Source organism: Berghia stephanieae, chromosome 7, assembly GCF_034508935.2.
Source record: "Berghia stephanieae isolate SIO BIC M18660-M18661 chromosome 7, UCSD_Bste_1.3, whole genome shotgun sequence".
Classification (NCBI taxonomy): domain Eukaryota; kingdom Metazoa; phylum Mollusca; class Gastropoda; order Nudibranchia; family Aeolidiidae; genus Berghia; species Berghia stephanieae.
The window spans coordinates 54906706-54919363 of NC_088366.1; the positions used below are offsets into that span (position 1 = coordinate 54906706).

At 35.0% G+C, this 12658-nt stretch overlaps 1 protein-coding gene across 1 annotated transcript in view; it reads left to right on the forward strand.

Moving 5' to 3' along the window:
• LOC144977512 (bromodomain-containing protein 7-like) overlaps positions 1-12658 on the forward strand; it is a 38152-nt gene that overhangs the window by 939 nt on the left and 24555 nt on the right. The window contains exons 2-6 of the mRNA XM_078922812.1: positions 1205-1398; positions 4485-4735; positions 6086-6230; positions 7459-7569; positions 11539-11693. Of these exons, the coding sequence (XP_078778938.1) occupies positions 1205-1398; positions 4485-4735; positions 6086-6230; positions 7459-7569; positions 11539-11693 (856 nt within the window). The remainder of the gene's footprint in view (positions 1-1204; positions 1399-4484; positions 4736-6085; positions 6231-7458; positions 7570-11538; positions 11694-12658) is intronic.

Below are 12658 nucleotides of genomic sequence, written 5' to 3' on the forward strand. Positions count from 1 at the left end.
AAATTAACTATGACCTATGGACTAACACAGTGTGTGACACACTTTCTAAACTTTCTTACAATCTCTTTCATTCTATTTCTATCTCTCTCTCTCTCTCTCTCTCTCTCTCTCTCTCTCTCTCTCTCTCTCTCTCTCTGTCAACACATCCCTCCCCTCTCTCTCTCTCTCTCTCTCTCTCTCTCTCTCTCTCTCTCTCTCTCTCTCTCTGTGCTATGTGTGTGTGTGTCTATCCTTCCTCTCTTTGGCCTACCTAGTCAATATGAAAGTATGATTAGAAGTAAGAAAGTTTCATTTTTTAATATTTAAAATTTTTTTCGTTCTTATTTGGGGAATCATGCTTTTTGAAATTTTAATATTTGGGGTTTGATTTCCTTTTAAAAGTTGTTGCTTAGCTATTTCCATTTTGCGAATCAGGAATCATTTAATGCTGATGATTTTAATGATAATCAGGAATTCAAATCTGTTCATTATTTAAATATATCAACTGTTTTTCTAATCAAGAATTCAAATCTGTTCATTATTTAAACATGTGAACTATTTTATATCCGTATATTCTTAGAAAAATATTAAAAACTGTTTCATGTCAATTTCATGGTTGAATAACTGGACACCTGTGGTGTGAAATGTCATGTTAATGTGTTCATGAAAATTATAAAATGAACAAGGGTTAAAAATAACTTGTATCGTCCATTTAATGTGGTATCGTTCACAACTAGCGTCTGTTCTACTGGCTACCCTGTTGGGAGTCGTTCTGTATCCAACCATCAGTCATCCTGTAAACATGTATCTTAACTCACTCAATCCTAGAGATTTTTCCTACTTTTCAAAATTGGAAAAATGTATTAAAAATGAGCATGTGCATAGATAGTTTTATCCAACTACCATTAAAATGTAAAAACTAAAAACATTAGCTTTGATATATTTGTCTCCTCCTTTATAAAATGTCTCAGAAAAATATAATAATTAGGCATGGGGTAAAAGTAACCCTGGGTAAACTACGGATATAGTCGGTGTATTAGGGTTGAGTGAGTTATGACAAGTAGTTTAATAAATGTTCTTTACTGTAACAATTTGGTTTGTTGATTCCTGGAATAATACATCTTTTCAATTAATGAACTAAGAACACAACATATACCTGGCTGAATAGCTTTCTTTTAGTGATTTATTTACTTTTTTTTTTTTTTGATTTAAAAAACAAAAACAGATGGAGGATCAGCTCCGGAGAAACCATTGAAGCTGGTCCTGAATTTGAAGGCAGGCATTGGATCTAGTCAGGAATCTCAAGTAGACGAAGCATCGTCTCCAGCGTCGGAGGACAGAAGGCACAAACACAAAAAGAAAAAGAAGAAAAAGTCATCGGATAAAGATAGAGAAAGACCGAGATACGATGACAAGCAGGTGAACATTTTGATCATGAGACATTAATAATGCACAAGCATACATGCCGAATCTTACGGATTTTTCGTAATTTTACAAATTTTAGACAAATTTCATGGCCAAATACGAAATTTTACGGAAAATTACGAATTTTTAATTCGTAGTAATACTTAAATGATAATAAAAAAAAAAATAATAATAATGATAAGAAGAAGAAGAAAAAGAACAATAACGTGGTTGTTCATACAAAATTTCAGAAATTACGAATTTCCTTGTCAAATTCCTAAAAATTGACATTAAAATTACTAAATTTTTAAGTTTTCAATTTGGCAAGTCTGCACAAGCATCTAGAAAAGGCTTTATATATCTTTATTTTATTTATCTTGTGGTATGATACTGGCTTTCGGATCGGAAGGTTCTGAGTTCCGAGCCTTGGTAGGCGCATCATTGGGTCCTTGGAAAAGGCTATTTTTATATACTCACATTCTCTCACTGTACTCAGGTGTAAAAATGAGTTACTGGTCGTTACAGCGTGGTCTCTGTCCAAAAAAAAATTGTAATACCATCTAGCAGGCATCATGTCCCGTCCTACATGTTAAGTGTTACTGTTGGCCAGGGACCCCTTGTAAGGCACTTTGAGAATGTTTAGTGGATATTGCGCTTTATTAGACCTGTAAATTCTCAGTCAATTAACTGAAATCAGTCAATTTGTCAAATTCAAATATTTAAAAAAAAAGGAAAGAAAGAAAGAAGTGAAGAAAGAAAGAATTCACAAATCGTAGTCGAATGACCGTAAAGTAATTAGGAGTGTTCCATAACGCTACGCATAGCTCATGGGAGCCGTTAATATTAACGATGGATTTATTGCCAAGGCTAAGCGGCGCTTTTTAGAATTGGCGTGACTGAACACATCCCAGTGTAATTTCACACAGCCTTCGTTAAATTATTTTTTCACTTTCCAACCTGTCGTGATCCCAACGGTAGCCAATTTTAACTGAGCCGCCGAGCGATAAATTTCACTGTTTCATCTAAGCCAAAATTGACCACAATTACAAGCAGGGTTTTAAAAGTATAAAAAAAAATAAAATGCGAATGCCGGAAGTAACATCTCTAGTAGATGATGGAGACACCTTTAAATCGAAAGTTAGATTAGGATAGATTGCTACAAAGCACATTTCGATTGCCTCACATTGTAAACAAACTGGTTGACCGTTTCTTCACTGATTGAGTACCTGATTATAAGAACAATGGTAAGTAGCCTAATTAATTCCCGTGCAAATCAGGACGTTTTCTGCCATTGTTTTTGCTCAAGCCCAAGCGAGCTTGTTGTTTTGTGGCGATTTACCTTAATTTTGATTCTTTGAATTTTTCCGCTACGCCTGCCGAAATTTCTTCTTGATAATTCACTTCTACTTAATAATTCAGTGTATTGGCCAGAAGTCATATTTATTTAAGTTTTTTTTTCTCTGTCATTTACTGATTGAAAATCAAGTTTGCTCATTGCTACATTATTCTAATGTTCTTACAATGGCTGAGCTGTTCGTGGATCGCAATTCAGACTTGTCGAGCATCGATAAAGTTAAAGATGTGAGTGTGAGGAATAAATTCAATTGGTCATGGCTAGAAGTTAAAGATGATAATGGTGATTATTTTTCTGACTATGTCAAAAAAAAATCCAGAGGCAGGAATATGACTTTGATGAAGTCATCTTTACCTATATGAATGACATGCTTATTTAGCATTCCTTCTACATCAAATTATGGCAGTCATACTTCCAGTAAGAAATAACACCCACTATTTTAATGTATTGTATTTATCACTCTCCTCTCCAATGATGCCCTTATTTTTTTTTAAATAATTGAATCTTCAGTTTGTCGAAGAGTTTCAGTCAATTTTTATAGAGCTCATTTACAGGTCTAGCTTTATAAAAGCTCAATTAAAATTTTTAAAAACATTAGATGTATAATGTCTACTTGGAAATATTCGAAGGAGCAACACAAGATTCTACTAAGTGTCCAACATTTAAACTCTTGTACTGCCCTATTCAGGAGGTCCTGATAAAGCTCAGGCAATAGAGTGCTCGCTTCACACGCAAAGGGAATGAGATCAATCCCGGGTGAAATTGAGATTTTTTTCCGAACCCTAATGTCCGCTCATCAGTGATTGGATAGCTGGTTTTGTTTGATCTGGTGGAAAGTACTTTGCAATATGTTAGCATCATATCCAAAGAGTACCAAGAAATTTCTATTATTTGTTACTCGCTATAGAAACTAGGATAGACTCCGGCTACATAGGCGTAATGGCTTTGTAGGATTACTGCTCTATTCAGTTCAAGTCATTGTGGGCTCATCAATCAGCAATTTGTTCAGTATTATAATTTCTGATATTAATGTACCTTTACTTACCACTACATTAATGATGTAATGGCTAGATTAATAAACAAAAATTGATATAATAGCTTAAAAAAAAGAGCAATTTTCCAAACACGGAGCATTTCCAAGATTTTTCTATTGAGGGGACTTACCAGTTATTTCTCTATCGTCGATCTGGTTTTGTAGTAATGTTATTATGTCTTTTTATTGTATTTTGTTGTTGTTGGCTGAAGAAGAGTTTTGAACCTGAAACGTTTGTGTTTGGTATTTTGTTCTTTTTTTTTTTAAAGCTGTTATATTCATTTTGTGTTTATTATATTTTACAGTCCACAGCCTCTGGTAGCTTAGTATCACTTTGACTAATGGCTAGATTATGCACCAGTGCTGATGGTTTTCTTCAGATCCGCGGAAATCCATGATTTTGGAGTCCAGAGGAGGAATTTCCTCCTTTTAAAAATTACATTTTCTCGAAACAATGTGCTAGCAATGAGAGAATTGATGTGTGGTGGAACACACAGGTGCAGTTTCCCCACTCTCCAGAAGTTAGCTAGAGTATCAATGATAGTCTATCATCTCAATTGCTCTAAAAGTGGGGTTTAGTGCAGTAGAAATGGGGCTTAAAGGCAATCGTTCAACATTTTCCTACTTTTTCAATTTTTGTCACCATCAGCACTGATGCACTTATGTCACTACCAATTTAAAATTATTATTTTTTCTTTATCCATAACTATATAGCAATCGTACAAGAGACCAAGAGAAGAGGAAGAAAGTGGGGATGAGAACGACTCAGAAATGGTCTCACAAGACACGGAAGAACCCCCATCCTTAGTCGATAATGAAAACAGAGTAACTGGGCCCGAGGAGGCACAGCATCAGGAGGAAGAAGGCTTATCACCTGGCAGGAGGTTGCGAGAACGGCAGATCAGAGACAGCGACGGATACGTCTTGAGACAGATGCTGAATTATCTTCTCAAGACTTTACAAAAGTAAGTTTTAGTTTGAGAAAATAATCATTTGATATTTTTTTTCAGTCCAATCCAATTCAATCCATACTGTTGTTGCCTCAGAACTGAAGATAAGACGCACACAATATTTGTGTAATAGCAGTGTGGGATGATGTAAGATTATGACTCTGTATCACAATATTTACTATGTCTTCCATTTGTATATATATGTTAGCCATTGTCACAAAACAGTATTATGCCGGGTTGAATTTGGACTCTGAAAATACGAAGTTAAGGTCTTTTGTGGGCCAACAGTAGAGAGTCTTTGCTTCTTACCCAAAAGGTACCAAGTTCAAATACCCACTACATTGTGTGGCCTTGAGCAAGTCACCTCGCCCTAGCTCAGTTTGCAGCGATGCACTGCGGCTGACGCCTGGGTTATTCCAGTCTTCTCTTGGAATAGACCCTAAAGACAAATTTCCCTTTTAGGATTAATAAAGGAAATTATATTTTATTTACTCATTTATTTTGCAATGTAAGAAATTGTATTTTTCTCCACCATAAGCAATAGAAAGTTCCATCTTTGTTCCATCTATTATAAATTTAGTGTCCACGCCTTGTTCACCCAAACATAAATACTGTTGAGAGATGATATGTCACATATTTGTAATTATACTTGCTCTGTAAAGAGCATCTCATTTTATGGTCTTTCTCTTAACTCTCAATCAAACAAAATTGTTTGATTTTCCATTCATGTGAACTCGAAAGAGTTAAGTCTTTTGTTTTATTTAAGAAAAAATTGATGTGTTGTGAATAATTATCATTTTCAGTTTTTTAATTCAATGATTTATGAACTTAATGTTTAAATTTAGTCGTGTGGTTGGTTTTAAATTTGCTCAGTGAGCAGCTTAAGAAGCATTTTTTTTTCATCGTGAACTATCATTTTATTGTCATAAGATATTTTTTTGTCTCTTATTCACTTTATTTAATTTTCTCTCCTCTTCTTTTCTCATATATCTCCCTCCAATATTAGAATTATAACAAATAAGTTTTAAAAATCATGTTAAATTTAACCATGTTTGAATCAGTCTCAATCTTCGTTGTTATTATTATTTAAAAATTTTGTATCTTACTTATCCGAACCAGTGACCACCTGAGCTCTAGCCCTTCGGTCTTGTGCCATGACGTAGAAGTTAGACGTCTTTTGTAGTTGTTCCAGGTGACTATAAAGTGTGTTATTGATGCTTGGATTTGGTGGGAGAAAAATTTGTATCAATTTAACAATAATATGAGCAAGATGTAGTTTTATAATATTTGAATATTTTTTTAGATTTTTGAAATGAAAATGAATTTGACTTTTTTTTTTTATATATCCTCTCTTCATTCCTCCAGCAAAGACTTTAATGGGTTTTTCGCCTTTCCCGTGACAGACAGTATAGCCCCTGGCTACTCCAGTCTCATCTTACATCCCATGGATTTTAGCACCATGGCTGCCAAGATTGAGGCGGGGGAATACAGAAATGTTATGGAGTTCAAGGCAAGTGACACCTTTTAAGTTGAAACTCTTAGCAATGTTCTAGTAGAAAACGGTAAGGGCTGCCTGAAGCCGGTGATCGTAAAATACTAATTGTGTATTGTTGTGCTGACGAAGGGTTTTCTACCCGAAACGTCCATTGTCTGTTTTGTTCCCATACGAAGCCTTTCCATTTTCACTCTTTCATTAGCAATGTTCTAGGTAGGGTATAAATCTATTCTTATTTACAAGTAGCCCTTCAGAGCCTGAGATTATCCAAGTTTCTATAGCGTGAAATGGACAATAGCAATATTGCTTGCCATCCTTTGGATGGGATGCTAGTCTATCGCAAAGTTCTTCACATCAGATCTAACTGACCAAGCTAACACATTCATTGCTGGGTGGACAAGGGGGTTAAGGGAAAAATAAATCTCGTTTTCACACTGGATCAATCTCGGACTCTTCGCATATGAAACGAGTATTCTACCAATTGGACCCCCCCATTATTCAATAGATCAGGTTATTTTGCCAAAGATTAAGAAATTATATTTTTAAGATAATCTGAAAATCAGGGAGGACCAACCCGTTTCATTTTTAAAAAGCACAGAATAGGTCTATAAGAAATAAATTCACTTTGATGTATAATATTTCCATAAATTTTATTTACTAATTTCTTTTCAGAATGCTACATCTGTTCTTCCTGTAGACCAATTTTCAATGTAATTCAGCACTCTGACAATTTATCATCTACCTGTAGCTTTTGATTTCATATAAAGCACATTACCCAATGATAATTAATCGAGTTACGCACCCTCCCACCCCCCAACTGTGCAACTATGTGGTCTTGTGGTACGACACTCGCTTTCAGATCAGAAGGTCCCAATTCGAGCCTCGTTCGGCGCGTAGTTTAGTTCTTGGGAAATGCTTTTACTCACTTTCTTTCACTGTATCGTGTGTGTAAAATGAGTACAAGGCCCTTTGCAGTGTTGTCTCTGTCGAAACAATAAAGTTATATCCCCTAACAGACATGGTGTTTTGTTCTACTTGTTAGGTGTGGCTGTTGTCAGGGACCCTTTCTAAAGCACTTTGAGCATGTTTAGTGTATATTGTGCTATATATATGTATATTTAAAAAAAAAAGCTTTTTGCCCACTTAATCTTAAACTTAAAATTTTCCCTCCTTTTTCACTTTTTGCCCTGATAATTTGACTATCCTCTCAATTCTGTCATTTTCTATCTCCTTCGTCCAACAGAAAGACTTCACCTTAATGTGCAATAATGCCATGACATACAATAGGGCAGAAACAATATTCTACAAGGAGGCAAAACGGTTACTACAGATTGGCATCAGGACTCTGAGTAAAGTATGTATGCTATCCCTTTATTTTTCACGTTTATTCAGAGAGGATATTGATAATGTAACCTTTGTTTTGATTTTAAAATATTACATTTTCAATATTATTTTTTTTCAATATATGCTTCCTTAATAATAATAATGATAATGATAATAATAATAATAATAATGATAATGATAATAATAATAATAATAATAATAATAATAATAATAATAATAATAATAATAATAATAATAATGATAATAATAATAATAGTTAGACCTGTAAATTCTCAGTCAATTAACTGAAATCAGTCAATTTGTCAAATTCAAATATTTAAAAAAAAAGGAAAGAAAGAAAGAAGTGTAGAAAGAAAGAATTCACAAATCGTAGTCGAATGACCGTAAAGTAATTAGGAGTGTTCCATAACGCTACGCATAGCTCATGGGAGCCGTTAATATTAACGATGGATTTATTGCCAAGGCTAAGCGGCGCTTTTTAGAATTGGCGTGACTGAACACATCGCAGTGTAATTTCACACAGCCTTCGTTAAATTATTTTTTCACTTTCCAACCTGTCGTGATCCCAACGGTAGCCAATTTTAACTGAGCCGCCGAGCGATAAATTTCACTGTTTCGTCTAAGCCAAAATTGACCACAATTACAAGCTGGGGTTTAAAACTATAAAAAAAAATAAAATGCGAATGCCGGAAGTAACATCTCGAGTAGATGGTGGAGACACCTTTAAATCGAAAGTTAGATTAGGATAGATTGATACAAGTACATTTCGATTGCCTCACATTGTAAACAAACTGGTTGACCGTTTCTTCACTGATTGAGTACCTGATTATAAGGAACAATGGTAAGTAGCCTAATTTATTCCCCTGCAAATCAGGACGTTTTCTGCCATTGTTTTGCTCAAGACAAAGAGAGCTTGCTGTTTTGTGGCGATTTACCTTCATTTCGATTCTTTGAATTTTTCCGCTACGTCTGCCGAAGTTTCTTCTTGATAATTCACTTCTACTTAATAATTCAGTGTATTAGCCAGAAGTCATATTTATTTAAGTTTTTTTTTCTCTGTCATTTACTGATTGAAAATCAAGTTTGCTCGTTGCTACATTATTCTAATGTTCTCACAATGGCTGAGCTGTTCGTGGATCGCAATTCAGACTTGTCGAGCATCGATAAAGTTAAAGATGTGAGTGTGAGGAATAAATTCAATTGGTCATGGCTAGAAGTTAAAGATGATAATGGTGATTATTTTTCTGACTATGTCAAAAAAAAAATTCCAGAGGCAGGAATAGGACTATGACTTTGATGAAGTCATCTTTACCTATATGATTATGAATGACATGCTTATTTAGCATTCCTTCTACATCAAATTATGGCAGTCATACTTCCATAAGAAATAACACCCACTATTTTAATGTATTGTATTTATCACTCTCCTCTCCATTTTAAAAATAATTGAATCTTCAGTTTGTCGAAGAGTTTCAGTCAATTTTTATAGAGCTCATTTACAGGTCTATAATAATAATAATAATGATAATAATAATAATGATATAATAATATAATATAATAATAATAATAATATAATAATAATAATAATAATAATAATAATAATAGTAGTAATATAATAATAATAATGATAATAATAATAATAAATAATAATAATAATAATAATAATAATAATAATAGTATAATATAATAATAATAATAGATAATAATAATAATAATATAATAATAATAATAATATAATAATAATAATAATAATAATAATAATAATAATAATAATAATATATAATAATAATAATAATAATAATAATAATAATAATAATAATATAATAATAATAATAATAATAATAATAATAATAATAATAATAATAATAATAATAATAATAATAATATATAGTAATAATAATATATAGTAATAATAATATATTTATATAGCGCCTAAACATTTACTTAGTGCTATGCAGTGCTTTACAATTAACTCATACGCGAATACTAGAGCTGTAACGGGACACAGGAACAGCTCGTTACCCACGATACCCTTGCTGCAAAATGATACATGGAGTATTGAATCGACTGACCTGTATCGCTTTCAAACCAATTCACATCCAATAGTAAACAACAGCACCCATAAGCCTGTTTAATGGCACGTTGTGTATCACTTTTGCATTAGAGACACTCGCTTGTCGATGTCTTAATATTAATTGAACGGGAGAGATAACAATTCACAAAGTGAGCAGGAAGTTTTGTTGGCTATGGACGCTTTCATTAGGCTTAGTGCACATTGCACTATATAAATGCTCATGTTTTTTTTTTGGTTGTTTTTTTTTTTCTTAAATAATGATAATGATGATGATAATAATAATAATAATAATAATAATAATAATAATAATAATAATAATAATAATAATAATAATAATAATAATAATAATAATAATAAACTACTTTTTCTTCTTCTTCTTCTTCTTCTTCTTCTACTACTACTACTACTACTACTACTACTACTACTACTACTACTACGAGGGCTCTTTCAGAAATAACCAAAAAATGCCCATTGCTCAGCAACCAGTGGAGATTTTTTAATTCTGTAAACGACATGATATTCCTTATTTCCTTACATATATTCCCAAAAATTATGAAGTGCATCATTTCGCACAATGAATTTCTAGACGATTTTAAAGATGGCGGCCCACCTTGAAACTTGGTCAAAGGAGGAAATCAGAGCTGTCATACGTTTTTTGAACCCCAAAAGTCTGAATCCTACCAAAATTCATAAAGAACTTCAGAGTGTATATGGTGAGCATGTTATAAGCCGTACACAAGTCTATCACTGGTGTAATTTGTTTGAAGCCGGCCATTCCGACTTGACAGACAGGGAAGGGAGAGGGCGTTCGATAACTGCGACGTCAGAAGACAATGTGAAGCGAGTTGATGAGCTTATTCGTCAAGACAGGAGGTTGAAACTTCATGAAATCGCAAGCAGTCTTGAAATTTCGGAAACTTCTGCCCATAGAATTGTATTTGATGAACTTGGCTACAGAAAAGTCAGCGCAAGATGGGTTCCTAAGCAATTGACAGACAATCATAAAGAACAAAGATTGGACATCTGCAGGGAACTTTTGAGAAGAAGCAAGAGCTCACGCAGGGTTCACGGGCATACTGCCAACGCCGACTGAGACTTTCTAGGGTACGATGTGACTTTTCTTGACAGCATAGTCACCGGAGATGAGACTTGGTTGCACCATTGCACCCCAGAAACAAAGCAAGATTCGATGACATGGAAACATCCATCCTCACCTGTCGCGAAGAAATTCAAAGTCATGCGGTCAGCAAAGAAAATAATGGGAACTGTTTTCTGGGACAGTCGTGGTGTTATTCTGTTCGAAACCTTACAACCTAGAGAAACAATCATTGCTGCAAGGTACTGCCAAACTTTTGACAAGCTTAGGGAGGCCATTCGCAGAAAGCGCCCAGGGCAGTTGACCAACGGGGTCATTTTGCAACACGACAACGCAACACCCCACACAGCACGAGTGACGCAAGGTTGGCTAGAGAAATATGGATGGGAGATTTTGCCACACCCACCACACAGTCCAGACCTCGCACCATCTGATTATCACCTCTTTGGGCCACTGAAACGTGAGCTGGCAGGAAAGTGCTTTGATGTCGATGAAGAGCTTGTTGACCATGTGCGGAAATGGCTACAAAACCTTGACGGAAATTTCTTCCGAGAGGGTATCTATTCCATGGTGCGGCATTGGCAGAAGTGTGTCGACAGACTTGGCTGTTACGTAGAGAAATGAAGGACGAGTCAAGGTATGAACACGTGCAAGAATTTTGTTGATAGCATAAAAAACGCGGATTTTACAGGCATTTTTCAGTTAATTATGAAAGAGCCCTCGTACTACTACTACTACTACTACTACTACTACTACTACTACTACTACTACTGCTACTGCTACTACTGTTATTTTATTTTTTTTTTCAGGAAAAGTTGTTACATTTGAAAAAGACCCACAGTTACCTGGCCACCATCAGTCTCAGAGAGCTCGGTTTTGATGAGACTGGTGCTGTGATACACATAGAGCCTCGGGTGCCACCAGCCCAGGAAGAAGCCAAGGACAAGCACGAAGATGGCATCAAGTATGTGTTAGTGTGTTAGGGTTTCATTGTGGCTATGCGGTCTTGTGCTATGACAATCGCTTTCAGAGCATTTAGTTGAACGGTGTGTTGTGACGATGCTACTGGGCGGGTTTGCGACGGTGCACGAATGCGGACCGGACTTTGCTGATTGGGTCGATCGTCATAACATAGTAGTGTGAGAACCATAAGAAGCTGCTGCCTTCGGACCGGAAGGTCCTAGGTTTGAGTCCCGCTCTGAGCGGTGCAAGGTTGATTTCCTTGGAAAAGATTTTTTTCCTCACCTTCTCTCACCTTACTCGAGTGTACAATATGTAACGGGCCGTTAACAGCGTTGTCTCTGTTGGAAAAAAAATGTGAATGTCGACTAACAGGTGTCATGTCTCATCCTACAATTTAAGTGTTGCTGTTGGCTAGGGACCTCTAGTAAAGCACTTTGAGAATGTTTAGTGGATATTGTGCAACCGTTATAGAAATGCTCATGGGAATGTTATTTCGATGTCAAGATATATCATGTAAAGACCACTTGGGAAAGATTTTTTAAAATGATATATCTTGAATCCGGTATATTTTTCGTAAGTGTGAGAAAGGGTGAAAGCTGTCAAAGGGTGTATATTTTACCATGTTTATTTAATAATTTTCAATTTGGGGGCTTGTCTTAGTCATTCCATTCCACTGTATTGGCTACGCTAGTGGCTGCTTTATGCAAAACATATTTATTGTAAATTCTTCAATGGATCAGTAACTTTTATCTTACAATGAGGATCGGTAAAACAAAACCCTGGATAGGATTTCGTAGACAAAATGGATGATTAGTCGTAATTTATACCAGCGGCCGAACACAAACACATCCCACAGGCTTTCTAGTGCTGGTTTCATGGAGTATCAAGTATAGCAAAGATTGGAATCCAATCTCGCTGTTTTTGTTTGTATTTTGTTGTTGTTTGTCAAATTAGACATGAACTTGG